Source organism: Canis lupus, chromosome 6 (genome assembly GCF_048164855.1).
Source record: "Canis lupus baileyi chromosome 6, mCanLup2.hap1, whole genome shotgun sequence".
NCBI lineage: Eukaryota > Metazoa > Chordata > Mammalia > Carnivora > Canidae > Canis > Canis lupus.
In genome coordinates this window covers 50,513,172-50,535,025 of record NC_132843.1, presented here as the reverse complement: position 1 = coordinate 50,535,025, position 21,854 = coordinate 50,513,172, and the positions used below count along the sequence as shown (strand labels likewise).

At 57.6% G+C, this 21,854-nt stretch overlaps 1 protein-coding gene across 1 annotated transcript in view; it reads left to right on the top strand.

The window, feature by feature from the left end:
* Positions 1 to 20,768, top strand: part of CD247 (CD247 molecule) — a 74,796-nt gene extending 54,028 nt beyond the window's left edge. Inside the window, exons 2-8 of the mRNA XM_072830453.1 lie at positions 12,827 to 12,930; positions 14,322 to 14,378; positions 14,617 to 14,697; positions 16,081 to 16,113; positions 16,929 to 16,985; positions 18,248 to 18,289; positions 19,659 to 20,768. Of these exons, the coding sequence (XP_072686554.1) occupies positions 12,827 to 12,930; positions 14,322 to 14,378; positions 14,617 to 14,697; positions 16,081 to 16,113; positions 16,929 to 16,985; positions 18,248 to 18,289; positions 19,659 to 19,724 (440 nt within the window). The 3' untranslated portion in view covers positions 19,725 to 20,768. The remainder of the gene's footprint in view (positions 1 to 12,826; positions 12,931 to 14,321; positions 14,379 to 14,616; positions 14,698 to 16,080; positions 16,114 to 16,928; positions 16,986 to 18,247; positions 18,290 to 19,658) is intronic.
* Positions 20,769 to 21,854: the final 1,086 nt, after the last annotated feature.

Sequence of the window (21,854 nt, the reverse complement as noted above, 5' to 3'; positions counted from 1 at the left end):
AGTCAGAGAAAAGCGGAAAAAGCCAGTCGTCGCCAGGTCCTTGGCCACCGCCTCTGCAGCGGGGCTCCTCGCGGCCGCCGCGGGGCGGGGGGGGGGGGGGGGGGGTAGGAGGGCGCCCGCAGCCCCGCAGCCCCGCAGCCCCGCAGCCCCGCAGCCCCGCAGCCCCGCAGCCCCGCAGCCCCGCGGAGCGGCCTCCCCGCGCGGTGCACCTGCCGGGCGTGCGTACCGGGAAAGCCCGGAAGCGCAGGCAGTGCTCGCGGGGCTCCAAAGTGAGAGGGCTGTCGGGGCTGAGAGTGGCAGCTTTGACGACACTCGGAGTCCCCCAGTTGAGAGCACAGAGCCCCCTGCGCTTCCTCCCTGTCCCGAGGGCTGGCGGGGAGCCGGGGGGGCGGGGGGGGGGCGGCCTCCGCGGGGGCCCGCGTCCTGCGCCTTGGTCTCGGCCCCGGCGAGGGCACGCGCGGGCGTTTGCCGGGTGACCCAGCCAGGCCTCTCCCAGGCGGACCCCGGGCCCTCGGGGGGACCCCCGCGTCGCTGGCCCCGGCGCCTGGAGCCAGCCCTCGACCCGCCGCCCCCGCCCCCGCCCCGCCCCGCCCCGCCGGCTCCCGCCGGGGCCACTCGTCAGCGCAGGGCTGGGCGGTGCGGTCGCGGTGGGGAGGGGAGGGGACCGCAAGTGGGGGCGGCCGCCTGAGTGCGAGCAGTTTAGATGGGAGATCACGGGCGGGCGATAACCCGATAACCCGGGCCCTGGATGGCAGCTCAACAGGAAACCTCGAGGAGGAGATGGCTGCGGGCGGGAGGGGCGGGGCTGCTGCTCGCTGTAACCGCACCGGGGGCGCGCCGCCGCCGCCGGGGAGCCCGCCCTGGCTGCAGGCAGAGGCCGGGCCCCGCGCCCCTCTCCCGGCCCCAGGTTCCCTCGCCCTCTTGGCGGAGGCTGCCGTGTATGAATTCGGTTGGCGTCTTTGGGGCTGGGCTCTGGGTGTGGCCGGAGTGAGGAGCCCAGCCCCCGACCGCGCTGGGTGGGCTGTGCCAGCCTGAGCAGGGTGGCTGCGGGTCACACGGAGGGTGGTGAGTGCGAGTGAGGGTGGCCACCTCTGGAGAAGCCCCCGGAGCCGCTCCGCCTTCTCCTTCCCCTTTCCATGCAGGGCCCAAGGGACAGAGAGTGTGGCCTGGGAGGGCCAGCCTCAGCTCTTGAAAATCCCAGTGAGTTGTTTACTCTGTTGAGGGATCTGTATCTGATTTAGAACCCAAATAGCATTTCCTCCCCACCCCAACCTCTGAGGAGCTTGGTGCAGTGGGACCTGCTCCCCGGGCCTCCTCCTGGACGCTCGCGCCTCCGTGGCCACGCAGGGTAAGAGGCACAGGGCCTCCAGACTTGGACCCAGAGCGGCCCTGGGCCACGGAGGCCGCTGGCTGGACGGGGCATCAGGCAAGCAGGTTTCTGCTACAGGTGCTGGGAGAGCCCTGAGGAGGTGCTGTCAGTGGCCTGGGGCTGCAGGATGGCTCCCAGAGGACTCGAGAGGCTGCGGGTACAGCCCCCCCTTCCACCCCAGGGTCTTCATTCAGTTGCCCAGGGAGCTCAGCTTCCTGCCCAGAAACCTACTTGGCTTCTGGGGTCCCTGGCTCCCCAAGGGCGGTGGCTCTGGCTGGGCAAGGCTGTGTGGCCAGAGCTGTTTTCATCTCACTGTACCCGCCTGACTGGGCTGGTGCTCCTAGTGGGGATGAGGAAGGGAGAGATTTTGCCCTCATTCCTGCAGCACTGGATAACAGCATCAATAGTAATCGGTTGGTTAAGTGTTTACCTTCACCTGAGGTCATGGTCTCGGGGTCCTGGGATTGAGCGCCACATTGGGCTTCCTGCTCAGCGGAAGCTCCCCACGTCAGCTCCCTGCTTCTCCCTCTCCCTCTGCCCCTCCCTCTGCTCCTGCTGTCTCTCTCTGTCTCTCAAATAAATAAATCAAATCTTTAAAAATCATCATCATCATCATTCTGTTTGCTGGCAGTAATTGTTTTCATGTTCATTCAGAAGTGTAACCATATTCCCCAAACACCATTATAGTGAAAATTTCTATCTATTGGAGATACTTCCAAACCCCAGTAAGTCATCACCAGAAGTGCACTGAGCCACAGCCTAGTTGGAGGAACCTTGCTGGATGGATGAGTCCCCGTGCCTCCACTTGGTGCCCTGCCTAGAACTGTGCCGCACATACCTCGTTTGATTTAAAGGTTCACGTCATTCATGGAAAATAAACTCCTCCCGACCTCCCCCTTCCCTGACTCCTCTTGAATTAAGTGTGGAGAACATTTTTTGAGAATGTAGCCACCCAGATATTGATAGCAACATCAATATTGATATAGACATACCTATATAAACATTTTTCTTGCGGTAAAGTATACAAAAATATAATTTTACCATTTTAACCATTTTAAGTGTATAATTCAGTGGCATAAAGTTGTTGTGCAGTCATTACCACTATCAGTTTCCAGAACTTTTTCATCATCTCATACAGAAACTCTAATCAGAGATAGATTTCTGTATTATTATACATACACAGCCTATATATATCTTCTTTTTCATACATACAGAAGCATAACACTCCAGAGTTTGCTTTTTTTTCATCTAATTATCTTGGAGACCTTCCCATAGCAGCCTGTACAGAACTATCTGTTGTGTTTTTAATTTTTTTAAACTGCTACCCATGACTATACCTACATTTACTAATTAGATTCCTAGCTGGTGGGTGCTTAAGTTGTTTCCTTTTTTCTTTTTTTGCTCCTGCAGATAATTATGTAATAAACATCTGTGTGTGTGTGTGTGTGTGCGCACATGCCCTGCATGTGCATCCTATGAGAGTTTATCTGCAGAATAAATTAAAGTCTCAGAGAATTAGCAAAATCATGCCTGGAATTTTGACATGAGAAGGTTTGATAGGGTGGATTTCTTTTAAACAGTGCTAATGTTCAAGAGTATAATGTGATGGCTGTGTGCTGTGTGGGAAAAAAACAAAGGCCAGGCCACATAGGCATCTCGGGACCTCTCTGACCTTCAGTGTCTTTATCTGCAAAGTAGAATAAATAAGATGTGCCCAGATCAACCAGTCACGTCGGCTTAGGGCCTACCCTAGGTCATCATTTGAACCAAATCACCTCTGTAAAGGCCACTCTCCAAACACAGTCACATCCTGAGTGATTAAGGGTTAGGACTTCCATGTATGAATTTGGGGGGTGGGGGGAACACAATTCAGCCCATCACAAAGAACCTGGTGATGAATGATAGAAGAACACAAGAATGAAGGGATTTGTACCTGTTGAGTAGAAATAGACCACTTTCTGTGTGGAAACCATAGCTTGGTTTATGGGGCAAGGGCAGGAAGAGATAAAGATTACTACGTTCAGTTGAATGCAGACAAACTGTGTGTGTATGGTCTTGTCGGGGCAGTCGGCATCCTCGTGGCAGAGTCTGGATGGTAGGCCTGTCCTGTAGTGTGCCTGGGCAAAGGCAACTGTGAACCAAATTTACTCCAATTGGCTAGTTTTTTCTTTTAAAATTTATTCACAGTCTTGAAATTACAAAAATGATGTGTATTTGTTATAAAAAGAGAAAACCTTGCCATGGCTCCCTATCTCATTCAGAGTAAAATCCACTGGCTGAGAAGGTTCTAACTAATGCCCCCACCTTCCTACCCTCTGACCTCACATTCTAGCACTCTCCCTCTTTCATGCCATCCTGACCACATCTACCTCCTTGTGGTTCAGATACGCCAGGCCTGGATCCACCACAGGACCTTTGTACCTTCTCTTCCTTTGCCAGGGGTGCCCTTCCTTCACATATCTTCACAGCTGAGGCCTTCTGACTATCCGGGAACAACGGGATCCCTCTCTCTGTCATTTTGTACTTTCAATAGTGAGTAATCAGCAATGAGATTGAGAGTTTTTTATTATGCTATAAGCAGTTTGTTTTTCCTCCTCTAAGGATTGCCTGTGTTTATCTTTTGCTGATTTTTCTCTTGGATTAGTTATCTTAGCTTTCATTTTTCAAGGTTTTATTGATCGAATTCTAAACCTGTAGGAAGCTCTAGGAATGGAACTGTTCATCAGAGTTATTTACAATGGTGAAAAATTGGAAACGAACAACCTTCAATGCAGAAATGGTAAATAAGTAGTGGGAGAATTGTTATGTGACCATTAGAAAGGGAATTCAGTAGACCTATGAAATAATATGAAACATGAAATATAAATATGTGAAAAAAACAAGAAAATGTAACGTTAAATTATAATACTAACAGGAAAAAATTGGTTTTTTTTTCAGGGAAAAAATTTTATGTAGAATAATTCTAATTTATAAATAATGAAGACCTTGGAAGGAAATCAATCTGCCATCATATGACTAGTGGCTGTATTTGAATGTGGTATTATAGGTGATTCTGATTATTTTGTACTTTCCTGCACTGTCACAATGAGTTGATTTACTTGAAAATAAAAAGTGATCATAGGAAAAATTTAAAAACTATTACAGAAATCATAACACATGTAATGGAAGTAGTAGTACAAGAAGTGAAATATTCTTGCATAATCCTGTTACTTCTAAGAAATCAAACAACCTCCTTTCTTCCCCTTTGCCTTGGGATCCCTGTCTATGGGATTATATAATCTGTAGGTAGTTATGACCAGATATTCAGCTTTACAATGAAGCATGAGTATTTGAAATCCAACACTTGACAAGGAGGGCGGTTGAGGAGGCTGTGCCTAATCAAAGCGAGTAGCAGGAAATTATGTGGTACCAATAGTGATATAAGCTCATTCTGCAGGTCAAGGCTGTCTCCAGGTGGATCAGACTCCACAGGCAGTGGCCCATGGAGCCTCACATTTGGTAGCAGGCCATCTGTCCCTATTAATCCTGTAGGCCTCTCAGACTCCTGCCCCCTCAAGGAAAGAAGGCCAGGTGTGGAGTCAGAAACACACCTGCTAATATGGTGTGATCCTCAGAGAAGGAAACACTCCGTCCGCGGCCTTGAGAGGAGGCCCTCTCCCCAGCCCTGAGGACCAATAAGGGGTCCAAGGTCAGTGCCAAATGGTGGTTAGGATTCTGGACCAGATGGTATCTGGTTTACAGCATTAGACAGGCCTGAGCTCAACCGGGATCTAGACCTTTGGCATCTTATGAACCTCTCTGAACCTCAGTTTCCCCAGCTATAAAGACACTGTCCCTGGAAGGATTGAATGAGAAAACTCACATAACCTTCAGCTGGTGGTTATCAGTATTACCGATGTGTCTATCTTTCCTGCTGCAGTGAAAGTCAGTAGTTCAACGAGAGGGAGCAAGCCCCCTTGCAGGGGAGGTGTGGGTGCCTCCGGTGCTGTGGTCAATGAGCCGGGCATCACACCCAGCATGGCACCCCAGAACTGCTGCCACTGCCTTCCTGAAAACACATGACTTCCTGTTTTCTAAACTCTTCCCCTGCATGTCATCGCTACTTGTGTCTGAGCCCAGGGGGTGGGGCTGGGCGGCAGCAGGACCAGGGCGGCTCCAGGTTTGGCTGCAAAAGGCACTTGGGGGACTTGGAATCTGGCTGATTCGAGTGAACTGTGAATGATGAAGACTGATGCAAATGATGAGCACTGGTGCTACTCCCTGGGGAGGGAGCCGCGAAGATACTCCATGGTCTCACCACCGATGGTGAAGTGCCAGAGCCAGGACTTGTACTCAGGTGGCCTACCCTCGAAGGCTTGGTTCTTGCTGTCATCACAGCAAGTGATGACTAAGCGTTTCCTATTAAGAGGGAGACAAGCTGGACACGGGTGAGATTTTAAGGCTGCCTTGTAGAAGTGGGGGAACCTGCGTTCTTTGTGCTTCTGAAGCACTCCGTGTGCTGCAGAGGTGAGGCAGAGCCAGGGGAGCACTCCGTGTGCTGCAGAGGTGAGGCAGAACCAGGCGAGCACTCCGTGTGCTGCAGAGGTGAGGCAGAGCCAGGCGAGCACTCCGTGTGCTGCAGAGGTGAGGCAGAGCCAGGCGAGCACTCCGTGTGCTGCAGAGGTGAGGCAGAGCCAGGCGAGCACTCCGTGTGCTGCAGAGGTGAGGCAGAACCAGGCGAGCACTCCGTGTGCTGCAGAGGTGAGGCAGAGCCAGGCGAGCACTCCGTGTGCTGCAGAGGTGAGGCAGAGCCAGGGGAGCACTCCGTGTGCTGCAGAGGTGAGGCAGAACCAGGTGAGCACTCCGTGTGCTGCAGAGGTGAGGCAGAGCCAGGGGAGCACTCCGTGTGCTGCAGAGGTGAGGCACACCCCAGGCAGGGAGGCAGGAAACGTAGCCGGAGCCTGGAGGCCCAGTAACGCCCAGCTCTGCCACTAGCCTGCTGTTGTCCTTGGGGAAGCTACTGTGCTCCCCGGTCTGGGTCTGTACCCGAGCTGAATTGCACCCACTAACAGACCCTTGCCTGCCTTCCAGACTCCCACAGAAGCAAGCTCCATCAGGCACAGGAAGTAATTTTACAGATACACATTGGGCCTCCGATGGCAGGGATCCTAACCAGTTCGAAGCGAGGGAGCCGGCAGTCCCTCTGCTCGGGAACAGGGGGTCCCGGAGCAGGAGGCTGGCAGAGGGGCGCCGGGCACTCGGGTGTGTCCAGCTTCCAGCTCCGGCCGGACCAGGTGGATTGAGACCTCTCAGAAGCCCACGGTCTGGCTGGGAGATAATTTTTCAAACGCACCTCATCCAAAGAAACTAGACTCTGTAAGGGCAGGTGCCTCCCCGAGACTGCCGTCTGGGGCCCGAGTCTTCTGCTAAAGGTCAGTGCCGGGAAACTTCCGATCTCGGCTTTTGTAGCAAGGAGAGGGCTACAGAGACTGCGGGAAGCTCCTCTGGGCTGCCGGTTGCCATGGAGCCTCCTCTGGGCGTCTCTCGGGCCTGTTCCAGGTAGGGCGCTACAGGCAGGCAGGCAGCTCCAGCTTACCAGGCTTGGGGTGGCACCATGGGGGGTGCTCAGAGCAGAGCTGCTCCCTGAGCTCACGGTGAGGCAGTGGGGGGCAAGGGGCAGCATGGGGGGGCCCGAGGCCAGGGCTCAGGGTACGTGGTCAATTCACTGCACGGGGCAGCGCCACCGTCGGCAGATGGCACAGCCCTCGGCTCGGGGATGGACGGAGTGTGGACGGGGCTGGAGCTTGAGACAACCCCAGGTCACCGAGGCCCTGTCACAGGTGTTTTCATGGCCCGGGGCGTGAGCAGTAGACACCACTCTCCCTGAGGCTGCTCGTCCGGGTGCACCACGGGCCGCTGTGCGCCCCCAGCCCCGGGACCAACGTGCAGGGGAGGAAGGCCCTCTGCAGCTGGGCTTCCCCACCCGCCGGTAGGCTGTGCAAGTGGATGGGCCGCCCCACGCCCCAGCCCTCGGGGATGTCCAACGCCCGGCCCGCTGTGCTCAGGGGCCGCGTGAGGAGGTTTCCCCTCCAGATGAGGTCAAGCAGGAGGGATCCTCATCCTTTCTGACAAGGATGGTAGGAAGAGTTCGCCTGTAGACGATGCCTGGCCACTGCCTCACAGGCAGGCCACCCACCACAGGCCGTGTCCATGCACCCCATGGTCTAGTTTGGGGCGTGGGAGGCCAGGTGCAGCTGGGTGCTGAGCACCACTGAGAAGATTCTCGAAGAGGAGGGGCTGCTGGGATTCTATCTGTCTGCCCTGTCCCTAGCTGGGAGATGTGGTTTTCTTAGGGGCGGTGACCTGCTGGCCCATTTCATCAGTGCCTGCCTGGTAGCTGACAGCGTGGCGGTGGGGGTGGGGGACAGGAAAGGACCGGAGTCCAGGCCCCAGGTCAGCCAGGCCCTGGCCATCTGGAGCCCTACCAGTTTGTGATGGGGATCGCTGTGCACATGCTGGGCACTGACCCCCGTGCTGTGGACGAGGGCAGGCTATGGCCAGGCTCCTCCTCTCACCTCGCAGGGTTCCAATCCTGTTCCCAGCACCCGTGGTACTAGGTGAGCAAGGCCAGCTCTTCCCAGGCTTCAGCTGGCTTTTCTGCAAGGTGTCATCAGGGTTGTGACTTGCCCTGGAATAACTGGAATCACCTAAAGTACCTCTGTCTCAGCCTGGCCGCCGTGTATAAGGCCTGGTCATCTGGGAACCCCTGCCTACGTCCCCAACCCTGTGACACCTGGATGTGCTCCAGCCCAGCTGGACTTCAGTTTCCATATTTGCCACATGTCCGTCTGGATGCAAGGGGCTGGCACAGTGGGGTCACCTGTTAGACCTGGGTAAGGTGGTGTGGGAGTGGGATTGGGACCGAGTCCCCTCATTTACCAGATTTGCTGAGTATGCCTCTTGCAGGGGGCCAGATCATGGCCTGTGGACGTTCAGGTTGGATGGAAAAAGGCTCATGGGATCAGATCCCACCTCCAGCTCTCATCCTGCAGCCTAGAGCTGGAAGCATGGGGCTTGTCCCCTTTCACCTGGCCACTGTCATGTCTAGGCCGGCACCAGGAAGCTATTGTGAGGGTGTCTTTGTTCTCCTCGACACAACTTCTCTGATATGAAGGCAGCATTTTCTTAATGGGAAATCATGTGACTGCTCAGAATGCATCCCCCTCATCAAATGCCCGCTGGTTTAATGGTGACGACAGCATCTGGTTAGCTGTGCGGTGTCAACACCCAGAAGTTAGACGCTTTCTCGTCCTATCCAGTTTAAAAGTTCTTGATACAATTTGACCTTTTCTTCCTCAAAAAAAAAAAAAAAAAAAAAAAGTGTTAGTGGTGATTTGGGGGAAAAAACCCCAATAAGCTGACACATGGAGCGCTTATTACATGTCGGGTCTGACACCTGCAATAAATAATCCTCACTGCTACCTAATGAGACACACTGTCGTGTTAGCTCCATTTTGCAGACAAGGGCACAGAGTTTCAAGGAGTTGGGCACACACAGTGCAGAAGTACACAAATCAGTGTATAAGGAACACTGAGGCCTTCATGCCATCCCCCGCTCTGACTATAGGATATGTGTGGGAACGGCTGCACGTGTGAGGGGCGACCCTGGCTGTGCCCTGGCCCAGGCTCAGGCCCAGGCTGTACCGCAGACCTAATCAGTGAGAATCCGGGGCGGGAAGGGGGGCGCAGCCAGACAGAGAGTCTGTGCGAGAATCTCATTCAGCTTCTGCATTTGCTCAGACACTGAGTTCTCTTGGGTGCTGTGGATCTGGGGCAGAGCAGGAGAACTGTCAGAGAAAACAGTCCCAGTCCTATAGGAAAGCAGCCCCCGTCAGCATGTTAAATGAACAAGGTGTGAAAGTGGATCAGGGAAGGAGGCAAAGAGGTGTCTGCCTTGGGGATGAGGGTGCAGGGAAGGAGCCGGAACCAGGAAGCGAGTGTCTCTGCCTCATGCCTTTGAGTTGGCATCCTGGCAAACTGCCTGCTATCCGCGGGAAGCCCTTCGGCGCTGTGTAAGCTAGAGCCATGAGCCCCGCGAGGGCAGGGACTCGGAAGGCCTGACCCACACGTTAGACATCGTTGTCCTTATGGGAGATATACAAAAACATCTACCAATACATCTTTTAGTTTTCTTTTTCTAAAGATTTTATTTATTTATTAATGAGAGACACAGAGAGAGGCAGAGACATAGGCAGAGGGAGAAGCAGGCTCTCTGTGTAGGACCCTGCTTGGATCAGGGGTCATGCCCTGAGCCCAAGGCAGATGCTCAACTACGGAGCCACCCAGGCGTCCCTCGTTTTGTTTTCACCACACCCTTAGGGTAGATACGTTTACCAGCCATTTTACAGATGAAGACACTGAGGTCCAGAGAGGTGAGGTCACTTGTCCAGGACCACACGGCTCCTTAGTGGCAAGCGAAGGACTAGAGAGAATCCACCTGACACCCAACCGGGGGCTCCTTCTGTTTCGACATTCCCTGGCATTAAGCAGGTGCCCAAGAAAAATGGATCAGTTTTGTAATTGAATTAAGTCCTGGGTCCCTTTGTGGAACACTCGGTGCTCTCACCACCCTCCTTGAGCCCGGCACTCCCAGCACAAGCACAGCTGGCCCGGGCGGAGGGGCGATCCCCACCCTGGGAAACATGCTGCAGTTAATCTGCTCGCCTTGGTCAAACCACACACAGCATACTTGTCATGGGCCATAAAATCATGCTGCTCTTTAAAAAGAGCGAGAGAAAACCTGTCCCTGTTACTTATCTCTGGGGGAGGCAACCAGTTCCCCTCCCCCGCTGTGCGGGCTGTGTGCAACGTGAAGAAATATTTCTTCTCATTTGTTCTAAATTTACTGTCCAGTAATTTTTCTGTCCTCATTTTATGTGACAGGCAGCTGAGCGATTTTCTTCCAGCCCTTTTTCTGAATCTCAACCACCCCAATAAATCTCCGCTGACACCTCTTCTCCAGTCCTAAAAGAAAAAAAATCACCCCGGTGTTGGTGGCCTTTGCTGGAGGTGGCTCACCTCCCAGAGGGCTTCAGACCCTACCTGTGCTCAGTGGGGGCAGGTGGCCCTGCCTCAGGGCCAGAGGGCAGGCCAACTTTGGGTCAGGCCCCAGCATCTTCCCTGAAAAATCGCACAGCATCTAAAGAGTATCTCCCGTGCACCCCGGGGCTCTTGTTGAGGATGAAGGAGGAGGCCAAACTGCAGCCGTTTAGGGCCTACGTGGAGGGCAGTCTCAGAACCTGACATATCGTGTGGGGGGTGCTCTGTGGGAGGCAGGCTCTTGCACCTGTATCGGGGCAGAACCAGCCACTGGAACGCGGGGTGAAGGTGGAGGACAGGAGTCTCATTTCCTGCTGAGTGGAGGGGTGTGCTAGCACCAGCAGGGGGGACGAGGAACAAGCTCAAGGTGGCTAGGAAAGTACTGGTGAATTCAAGGAAGGGCAGCGCATCCTCTACAGGAGCAGGAGAGGCAGTGGGCGGGCTTGGGGGAGCCAGGCCTGGGCCGGGGGGCTGGGGACTACAGCCTGATGAGGAGCTTGGATTTGCTCCGGGTGACTGTCATCACGGGTTTCTGAGCAGGGGCCTCCCTAAGCTGACCAGGAGATCAGCTGCCTGAGGCACAGAGGGGTCCTGATTCAGGGTGGGAGTCACAGGTTTGGATGGGGATTCGTTAGAGTTGGAAGCCAGTGCTCACACAGCGCGGGGCTCCTGGTCAGAGCTGGGCCGGCGGGGCGGGGAGCGAAGAGCCCAGGCGCCCTGCCCGCCGCAGTCCTGGGGCAGCCTCTCGCTGCGGGCCTGCTGCCGGCTGGCCTTGGTGCTGGCGCTGTCCGGAGGATCCGATTCGTTTTCCCATTAAAGTGTCCGGCACATAGTAAACACTGAAGAAATGTTCGTTTTCACCCTCTTTAGCCAAAGAGGCAGCTGAAAGAGGGTGGGAAGCTTGCCCCAAGTGAACCCGCTGGTAGGTTAAGACATGCTCAGGTGCCCGGCGTGCCCTCCCACGGCCCGGGCAGCGCAGCGCTGCAGGCGGCCACCAGAGGGCGCCGTGGCCTTGGGAGAAGCAGCCGCTGAGCCCGCGCCGCCTGAGCGGGCAGGGCGGGAGGCAGGGGCAGGCCATCTGCAGGCTGAGCGCACACCTGGCAGGAAGTAACCATCTAAAATCCGTGTCTTCTCACCCACGGTGCAGTGAGCTTTACAAATAAAAATGCTTTTATTTAACCAGGAAAGCTACTAGACTCCCAATGCCATTGCACTAAAATGCCAGCTACACGTGCATTGCTAGCTTGACAAAGGTTAATATGGCAGTGAGGGCTAGGGATTCATCTGCAGCTTGGGATGGGACAGGCTAGACAGATTTCTGAGCTATGTTTTGTAGGAAGCATCAGATTTTACCAGGTGACAGGGTTGCAGGGAGAGAAAGGGAGAGAAAACAATGTGGAGGGAACAGAGGCAGAGTCTGGAAGAGCAAGGTGTGTCCCGGGAATTCTAAGTGTGTAGGGGAAGGGCAAGGTGTGTTACCCCAATTGTAAGTAGGGGTGGGGGGGAAGGGCAAGGGGACAAGCACAGATGAAACTGAGGCCATGGAGCAGGGAGGGGTGAGCAGGGGAATTGCCGGGTTCAGGCTGGGAGGGGTTCACTGAATGGACCTTTGTCTATTGCTCATGAGACTCCTTGGGGCTCAGTGCCAGCCCCAAGTGGGAGACCCTGCTCAGTGCCTGGCACCAAGGAGACTGGGAGTCAGGAAGGGAGAGTTTTGTGTTTTTTTTTTTTTTTTTTAAGATTTTATTTATTTATTCATGAGAGACACACACAGAGGTGGAGATATAGGCAGAGGGAGAAGCAGGATTCCTGGGGGGAGCCTGATGAGGGACTTGATGCCAGGATTCCGGGATCACAACCTGAGCCAAAGGCAGATGCTCAACCACTGAGCCACCCAGGTGCCCCAGGAAGGGAGAATTGACCCAGATTCTCACAGTCCTAATTAACAATCTCATTCAAATATCAATTTTGTTTTCTCCCTGTGAATAGGCCTTAGGGAGCCTCATACCCTAATTCAGGGGGTGCCATTCATCCAGACACAGGCATTTTATTACAGAAGTTTCCAGGGTGTGTGGTTCCTATGGGAGTTTACATGCAGCTGGGCTCCAGTGGTGTCCACTGGACACCTACTTTCTGCTTCCTTCTGGTCTTCCCAGGATCTGGGGTCCCACCCAGAGTCACGTCTGGCTATTGGGGAGGCCAGGTTTTCCCCAGAGCTGGTCCAAGGATATGGAAGGGAAGTTGCGGTCAGATAGGGTGTGGGAAATGGATCCAGGCCCCTTGTCATGGTTTCCTTGTCAGTCACAGGGTCGCCTTGGGATGGTGGGGACGTGTCCTGTCACCCTGGGCCTGGCTGATCAGTCTTATCTCTTGGCACAGGGGCTCAGAGCTTAGGCCTGCTGGATCCCAAATTGTGCTACCTGCTGGATGGAGTCCTCTTCATCTATGGTGTCATTATCACTGCTCTGTTCCTGAGAGCAAAGGTAAGTACTGGGGGCTTTGGGGAGAAGGCGTGGGCTCCCCTACTTGGTGGGTGTTCAGAAGGGCCTTAGTCTTGGAAAGTCTGCAGCTCAGGTAGTGCCTGGAGCATGGCATCCACTGGCTCCAGGGACCTGCCAAGCACGCAGCATGGGTGCTGGTGTCCCAGCCCTACAGCTGGGAGGCAGCGCCTGATGCTGGGTGTCTTCCTGAGCAACCGCCAAAGCCTCCCCGGGGGGGTGGGGGTGGGGGGGCTCCTGCTGGCAGGAGAGGGCGTAGGCTTCAGGCAACTAAGAGCAGGAGGGGGGAATGCAGGGTTTCTTCCCAGATGGAGGCCCACCCAGCCTGTCTCTGGAAACTCGGGTCCCCTATCAGGGCCCGTGAGGGCAGGCCCGGAGCGCGGGTTTCTTGGAGGGGCTGCGGCTGGGGGTGGCCTTGGAGCCGAGGAGGGTGCAAGGCCTCTCCCGCCGGGTTATCCCTTCTGTCCCCCAAACCGTTGCTCTTTTGGCCTGTAGACTTTGGCAAAAGACTGTGAAGCAGTCTCACCCGCTTTCTTTTTTCAAGCATGAGTCCTCGGGGATCCCTAGGGGGTTTGCGACGCTGGGGAGAACAGCCCCAGAGCGCGGCGGGGTGTGCAGGGACGCGGTGCCGTGGGGGGCATGGTGGGGCTGGGGCCCCGCGGGGGGGCGGGGGGGCACGGGGGTGGCTGGGACCCCTGGGGGGGCGGGGGCGGGGGGCACGGTGAGGCTGGGGCCCCGCGGGGGGGGCGGGGGGGCACGGGGGGGGGCTGGGACCCCTGGGGGGGCGGGGGCGGGGGTGCACGGTGGAGCTGGGGCCCCGCGGGTGGGGCGGGGGGGGGGCACGGTGGGGCTGGGACCCCGCAGGGGGGGCGGGGGGGCACGGGGGTGGCTGGGACCCCTGGGGGGGCGGGGGCGGGGGGCACGGTGAGGCTGGGGCCCCGCGGGGGGGGCGGGGGGGCACGGGGGGGGCTGGGACCCCTGGGGGGGCGGGGGCGGGGGGCACGGTGGGGCTGGGGCCCCGCGGGGGGGTGGGGGCGGGGGGCACGGGGGGGCTGGGACCCCTGGGGGGGCGCCGGGGCGGGGGGCACGGTGGGGCTGGGACCCCTGGGGGGGTGCGGGGGCGGGGGGCACGGTGGGGCTGGGACCCCGCGGGGGGCGGGGGGGGCGGGGGGGCACGGTGGGGCTGGAACCCCGCGGGGGGGGCGGGGGGCACGGTGGGGCTGGGACCCCTGGGGGGGTGCGGGGGCGGGGGAGCACGCTGGGGCTGGGGCCCCGCGGGGGGGTGGGGGCGGGGGGCACGGGGGGGGGGCTGGGACCCCGCGGGGGGGCGGGGGCGGGGGCGGGGGGGGTTCTCAGCCCTCCGCCCTCTCTTCCAGTTCGGCAGGAGCGCGGCCGCCCCCGAGCACCAGCAGGGCCCCAACCAGCTCTACAACGTAAGTGTGCCCCGCGGGGCCGCCGGGGGGGGGGGCGGGGGGGGGCGGGGGCGGGGGCGGGGGGGGGGCTCAGGCTCCCGGCGCGGCGGCCCGGCCGCTCGGTTCCCCCGCCCTGTCCCCGGGAGGCTCCCCGAGGCGGAGGCGGCTCCGCTCCACCGGGCCCGCGGCTCCCCTGGGCGCCCCACGGGGTCCAGGCCAGAGGGCCCCGCGCCCCCGACGGTCTTCCCGCCTCCTGCAGGAGCTCAATCTGCGAGGAAGAGAGGAGTACGAGGTTTTGGATAAGAGACGCGGCCTGGACCCGGAGATGGGAGGAAAGCAGGTGGGGATCCCTCCGGGGCCTGCGCGAGCGCGGGTGTGCGCGGCGGGACACGGGGCGGGGGGGCTCCGAGGGCAGCTCCATCCCAACGCGGGGCCCCGGGCCCGGGCCCTCCCCCAGGGCTCCATTCTGGTCCGCGGGCCGCGCCCCATACCGGAATGCGCCTGGCCCTCGGCTCCAAGCTCCACCCCCTCCCGGTAAACTGCTTGGCCACCTGGGATGCACACCGGGGGGCTCCCCCCAGGACAGATCTGGTGAAGAGGTGCCTACAGGAAGGGCCCCGGGCCACTGGACGGGTCCCAGGTCCCCCTTGGAGCGCGCTCCCGCTCCAGGCTCCCAGCCTTGAGGGGAGGCTGGAGGAGGCCAGGCAGGGTCCTCTAGGCGCAGGTCCAGGGGCGCTGGGTGGCTCAGTCACTTAAGCGTCTGCTTTCAGCTCAGGTCATGATGTCGGGGTCCTGGGATCCAGTCTCCATTGGGCTCCCTGCTCAGCGGGGAGTCAGCTTCTCCTGCCCCTCCCCCTGCTCGTGCTCTCTCTCTCTCTCAAATAAATAAATAAAATCTTAAAAAACAAAAAAAAAAGGCAGGGTTCAGCCCAAAGGCCCAGGCTGCCCGGGCTTTAGGGCAGTGCTGCCCGACGATGCCCAGCAGCCCCTGATGTTCCTGGTCACACCTGTCCACCGTCTGAGCCGGGTGCTGGGCAGGAGGAGACCCTGGCAGTTTCCTCGGCCTCTGCCCTCTGCATCAGCTCTTCTCTCCTCCTCTTATCTGGACCCTGAACCCTGGATGGGGAGGGGTGAAAAGAGGTGGGTAATGGGGGTCAGTAGGGCTTGCTGGGCACTGGTTGGCCCAGGACTTTTCATTTTCAGCCAGAAACCCCACCTGTAAGTTTATGACACGTGTGGCACTGTAACTGCAATGGGACACACAGACTGCCACCTGCAGATACCCCAAGGCCTGCCCTGGGCAAAGCTGGACTGGGGAGGCCATGCGGGGAGGTGAAGCCAGTGTGCAAGGGTGTGTGCGAGTGTGCACTAGGAAGCAGGTGCTGCAGCAGAGCTGCGAGGGCCGAGGGCCGGGGTTGGGGGTGGTACGGGTGCAGGGGTGGAGGGGGGGGCATGGGTGTGGATGGGGGGCAGGGCCACGGGGGGTGGACAGGGAGGGTGGAGGAGCATGGGTGTGTGGGAGAGCAGGGCTGGGCGGGGCATGGGTGTGGAGGGCAGGGAGAGCAGAGGGGGCACAGGTGGTGGGGAGAGCAGGGAGGGCAGCAGAGGTGGGGGACAGGCAGGTGGCCTGGGGTGGGGGGTTCATGGACGCTTTTACAACTTTCCGGGCCTGGCTCCTGGTTTCTCCGCCTCTAACCTCCTCCTTGTTTTTCCCCCCCGGCAGAGGAAGAGGAACCCTCAGGAGGTCGTGTACAATGTGAGTGCAGGAGGGAGGTGGGCGGAGGGCTCTGGGAATAGTGCTCCCTGCCTTGCGTCTGCCTCACTGGACCTTGATCTCCCTGCCTGGCCTTGACCACCCTGCCTGCTGGCTGCAGCAGCTGGTTGTTTGGGGGACAACCCCTTCACTTGCCTTCCCTCCCTGGTCCCTGAGTCTGCTGTTGGGCTTCCCTGGAGATGGGCCTGGGGAACAGCAGGGTCAGGCCCAGGAAGGACAGGGTGGCAAGCCCCTCTGGGGGGCTCCTGCTTCTGGAGGCTCGAGTCTCTTCCTGAGTGCCACCTCTTGTCGGAAGGTCAGCCTCACCACTCCGTGCGGACCTGACTGTGGTTTTCAGGCTGTTGATCTGGGTTGGCCACGAAGGGGACTGTCACAGGTGGTCACTCCTGTAGACAGAGCTACCTCTCCTTCCTTCCTGCAATTGGTGGAGTCACAACCCCTGGCTTTGGCCATGTAAAGACACAACTTACTCAAATAAATGGTTCTGGGGACTCCAGGCCAGCCCTCGCATTTGTTCACGTTTGTGTTCTTTGGCTAGAATTCCACATTTTATCTTTGAACCTAACCTGAGCTTCTCAGCTCGGTGCAAAGGGCTGGCGGCTCAGAGAAGAGTCCAAAGGGCTGAGAAGGGTAAGGCTGGAGCTGGCTGTGGCCAGAGATGCTTGTGGGAATGACTGGAGCCTCGAGTGTGGGGGCTCCCTGCCAGCTGGGAAGTCGAGAGGCTTCCTCTTGTAGGGAAGCCCACTGTTTTGTGCAGTAGTTAGTCAATCAGTGTCCCATGCCCTCTCCTTTGCCAGGCACTGCAGAAAGACAAGATGGCAGAGGCCTACAGTGAGATTGGGATAAAAAGCGAGGTGAGTGCTGATTCCTAAGGATGGGTCAGGGTGGGGGTGCTCCCAGGGAGTCCTCATCACCTTCTAGGTAACCCTTCCAGGCTTCCATCCCGGCCCTTCGCAGCCATGCTCGTATCACCTGTGGAAGCCCCCGTGGCAGCTGCCAGGGGCGAGGGGTAGTCCAGTTCTCACCCCCTTGATAGCACATAAGACAGCGAGGAAAGGCTGGTGTTCTTTCAGGAACCCAGTCTAGATTCTAAGACTAAGCTTTGTGAAAGCCAGTCAGATCTGTCACCATTCATTGATACCTGGTGCCATCAAGGGCTTAATGTGTGCCATGGTGTGTTTAGTGCTGAGGACGTTGGGACTCAGGGTAAAAGGATAATGCAGCGCCCCTTATTTCTAAAAGATTAAGAATTTCCATGGGCAGCCCCAGTGGCGCAGCGGTTTGGCGCCGCCTGCAGCCTGGGGTGTGTAATCCTGGAGTCCCGGGATCGAGTCCCACATCGGGCTCCCTGCATGGAGCCTGCTTCTCTCTCTGCCTGTGTCTCTGCCTCTCTCTCTGTGTCCAATAAATAAAAATCTTAAAAAAAAAAAAAAAAAAGAATTTCCAAATGGTGAGCGGGGCTTCGTGGAAGCCCAGGTGTCAGGGATGGCCAACTCTGGGGAGCAAACTTTGATTCCAGCTCCATGTTCAGGGATGGCCCAATCCTGTTGGGAAGCCCTTCTGGGGCCAGGCTCACCATTTGGAAATTGGGGCCCCTCACATAGTTCATGTCCCCAAAGCAGGCCTGCTCAGTGCTTTATGAGGTTGGTGGTCTCATGTAATCCTCACAAGAACCCAATGAGAAATGTGTGCCCTGCAAGGCACAGGAGGGCAAATATCTTACTCCAGGTCACTTGGCCAGTGAATGGGGGAGTCCAGATGTAATGGACCCTGTAGCCAGGGCTCATACCACTCTATGGTTGTCATTCCCAGGGAACACTGATGAGTAGCCAGGAATTCTGGGAGCAGCAGGGAAGCCCCTTTATTCCAAGTGGCAGGCAACATGGCCAGCTCCCGTGCAGCCTGGGTTCTAGGGCTCTGGGGACATGAATGGGGCAGAGCAAGCCTGGGCTCCCTCGAAGCCTGTCCTCACCTTACCTGCAGAGTAAGATGTGGCCAGTGGCCCGAGGACCCCTCTCTTCCAGGGGCAGGGGTACAACTGGGAGACAGTCCCCTCTGACTTTCTAGGGCCTTGAGCAGGACTCTGACTTCCTGCCCTTTTGTCTCCTTCCCACAGAACCAGCGTCGGAGAGGGAAGGGGCATGATGGCCTTTACCAGGTAAAAGCTGCGGTGCCTCTGGTGTGCACTGTGGGCGCTCCTTCCCTGGGTGGAGCCCTCTAATCAAGGGCAAGGCTAGACTCCACATTTTGCTTGCTGGTGGCACCCATCTCACGCCATCGGCTGGGCAGGGCAGATCCCAGGCCCTAATTCGGGTCCCAGTGCCACCTCTGTCAGTAAGGCCCTGGGGGCATGGCTGGGAGTCAGCTGTTGGAGACATGACTTGGTTCCAACCGAGCTGGCTCCAGCCGGGAGATGGTGGGAGCCCCCAGGCATGGCCCCAGATAAGCAGCAGCTCCCAGAGGCCGTGTGGTCTTGCCCAAAGGGATGAAGTAGGCAAAGGTCCCCACACAAGCAATTTCCTGCCTCTTCCTCTGCTGCTCTGGGCCCTTGCAAGAAGCCTTGCTCTGCATGTATCCTCAGACCTAAGAAGATGGGTGGATGGGTGGGAAAGTTGAAGGAAAAAAAAAAAAATCAAGAGGACGCCTGGGTGGCTCCGTGGTTGAGCATCTGCGTTTGGCTCAGGGTGTGATCCCAGGGTCTGGGGATCAAGTCCTGCATCCACAGGGAGTCTGCTGCTCCCTCTACTTGTCTCTGCCTCTCATGAATAAATAAAATCTTTTTTAAAAATTGAGAGAATAACTTTAAAAAGAAAATGTTGTTATAATCAAGTGCCTGGTTTATGCAAATCAGTGTGAATCATTATGCAAAACAAACATACCCAACCTACTTCTCTAAAATATAATCCCCAGTGGGTTCTTATTTGGCTGCCTCTGGCTCCCTTGGGCTCTTCACAGCTTGCTTGACTGGCTCCAAAGTGCCAGACTGCCCAGCTTGCCCGAGTCCAGAATGATGTCAGACAGGGCCCCCAGAATGTTCTGTGTATGGCTGCTTTGATCTGTCTTCTGGGCCAGGGAGAGGTGTTCCAGTGGGATTGGGGCCAGCTTGCCTGCTCCCTGACAAAGAACGCAACTGTAGTGGGGTGGCCTGGGAAGGAGGCTGATGGGAGAAGGCTGGGGTCAGGGAGCCACCGTCTCCTGGTGACAAGTCCTGGCTTCCTGGAAGCCCGGGTGTCAGGGATGGCCAACTCTGGGGAGCAAACCTTGATTCCAGCTCCATGTTCAGGGATGACCCAATCCTGTTGGGAAGCCCTTCTGGGGCCACGCACTGCAGGGCTCAGGACTTGGGAAGCTGGGAGGGATTTGCTCCAGGGCCACTGCCGGCAGTGGGGAGACCCTCTGTCCTGCAGTTCCCCGGGCCGGCCCCACCAGCGCCAGGAGAGGACTGGTCCAGTTCCACTTGACCTCTAGGTAGGCCGGTGCCCGCACGGAGCTCCTGACCCACTTTTCTTTCCTGACTTGCTTTCTAGGGGCTCAGCACGGCCACCAAGGACACCTATGATGCCCTCCACATGCAGGCCCTGCCTCCTCGCTAACAGCTCCAGGCCTCCCACCGAACACAGGCCAGCTCCGCAGACGCCCAGATTGTTAAAGACACAGGATAAAGCGTTTATAACCCGGTTCACTCGTATTTCTCCACCGCCAAAGTATTCCCTCTTTATGAATTGGGTGCTTTGCAGTGTAACATTCGGTCATATCCAATTCAACCATCGTCCCCGGGCTCTGTAGGGGAGTGCTCCCCGAAGCTTATGGCCCGTCCTCGAGGAAGAGTTGTGACACTCTGGGCTCTTCGGGTTTGATGGAGACTGTGGCCGGGCCCCTACCCTGGAAGCCCCAGGCTCTTACCTGGGAGATGGGCACCCACTTCTCACAGCCGTGTTCAGTCTGTTTTGTCAGGTCCCCTGAGAACCCCCCAGTGTTTGCACGTAGCCTCATAGTTTTTAGTGTTCCGTCAGTATTTGAATGGCTTTGCTCCTGCTGTAAATTTGGCTTCTGTTTGCCTCATTTCAGGGGAACTTGTAATCAAGGCCAAGGGACTGTTGTGCCTCCTGGTGACAGGCCTGAGTAGAGGTGGGGAGGGGAGGAGAGCCTCTGCAGGTGCAGCTCAGGGGCTGGTGAAGGGGAGCATGGGCTGGAGCGTGGGGCGGACAGGCATCCGTTCCCCCTTGCAGGGCTTAGCACCTGGGGGCTAGGTGCTCCAGGGACCCCGCGATGAACCAGGGTGCTTGCCCTCACGGGGCTCACTCTCATGGGGGACACAAACTGGGAAGAAACTGGCCTCAAAGAGCAGAGGAAGTGCAGACAGAGTGCAGAGTGTAGGGGCAAGGGAAGGGAGCAATAGGGCACGCTCTCCAGGCACCTGTTCGAAGCACCCGGAGGGAGGGCCAGCTTCCCTGTCCCCACGAGGACTCCACAGGTGGCCCGGCCCCGCACACCCCTGTGGACACCCTGTGTGGACTACCAAGAACATTGCTGTGGGTGGTCTCATGTGTAACCCTCTCTGTTCTGCTTGGTCTTAATTTATACTGGTTTGCTAAAGCCTTACTTACTCTTTTGCACAATAAACGCTTTGGTGAAAATTCTGCCTTTACCCTGGGCTCTCTCTGGGTGGTCCAGCAGGTGAAGCTAATTCAGCCGTGGGGAGAAACTGCACACCCCAGAGAGCAGGATGGCTCCTTGGGGCCTGCAGGTGGGCACAGGGGCACCCAGGGGCCGGGGGGCTGCCATCCAAGATGCAGTTTGCTCGGGGCCACAGAGGAGCTGCAGGCCGGGCCGGGCCGTGAAGGGCCTGTGGGAAGCGGCTGGGATGCGGCCCAGGGTGCAGGGCTTCTGGCACCCAGCACCTAGCACCCAGCACTGTGCCAGCCACTGCAGTACAGGCACGTGGCAGAGGGAGGCTAGGGAGCGGCCCCTGTCAGCAGAGGGTGCTGGGAGTTGTGAATGGCTGATGTCATGGCACAAAACCTTGGTTTGTAGGGTTTGGGGCAGGCTGGAAGAGGACAGGTCTTTCCAGGTCAGCTTCTCTCTAAACGTAGTGGTTGTAAAAGAGGCCCCAACTCATCAAGCAGCCAGTTAACACTGGGTAGACTTTGAGTTCAAAACCCCAAGGTCGGGTTCCCTGGGTGGCTCAGCGGTTTAGTGCCTGCCTTTGGCCCAGGGCACGGTCCTAGGGTCCCGGGATCGAGTCCCACGTCGGGCTCCCTGCGTGGAGCCTGCATCTCCCTCGGCCTGTGTCTCTGCCTCTCTGCCTCTCTCTCTATCATGAATTAAAAAAAAAACAAAAACAAAAACCCAAGGTCATGGCCATTAGAGGCCCTGGAGAATCTGAGATTGCAGCAGGAGTGACTCGCATCTCCACTAGGTGCACATAGGACACCTATAAAGAGAAGACATTCGTTTTGTAACCTGGCCTCATAGGGGGAATTTGATTTGTCAATAAATATCTACCCTGCACCTATTTCTGTGCCCAGCACTTTGCAAGCCACTAGGGAGGGACTGAACATCTGCCACAGGATTCCGGCCACATCCCAGGAAGGCTGTGTTGTGGTACCCCACGGCCAGGCGGGGAGGCGGAGCTGCCAGTGCAGGGGTGCAGAGTCCCACAAGGGGCTGGAGACATGGGGCAGGTTTCATGGGAGAAGGCTTCTGACGCCGGCCAGCCTGAA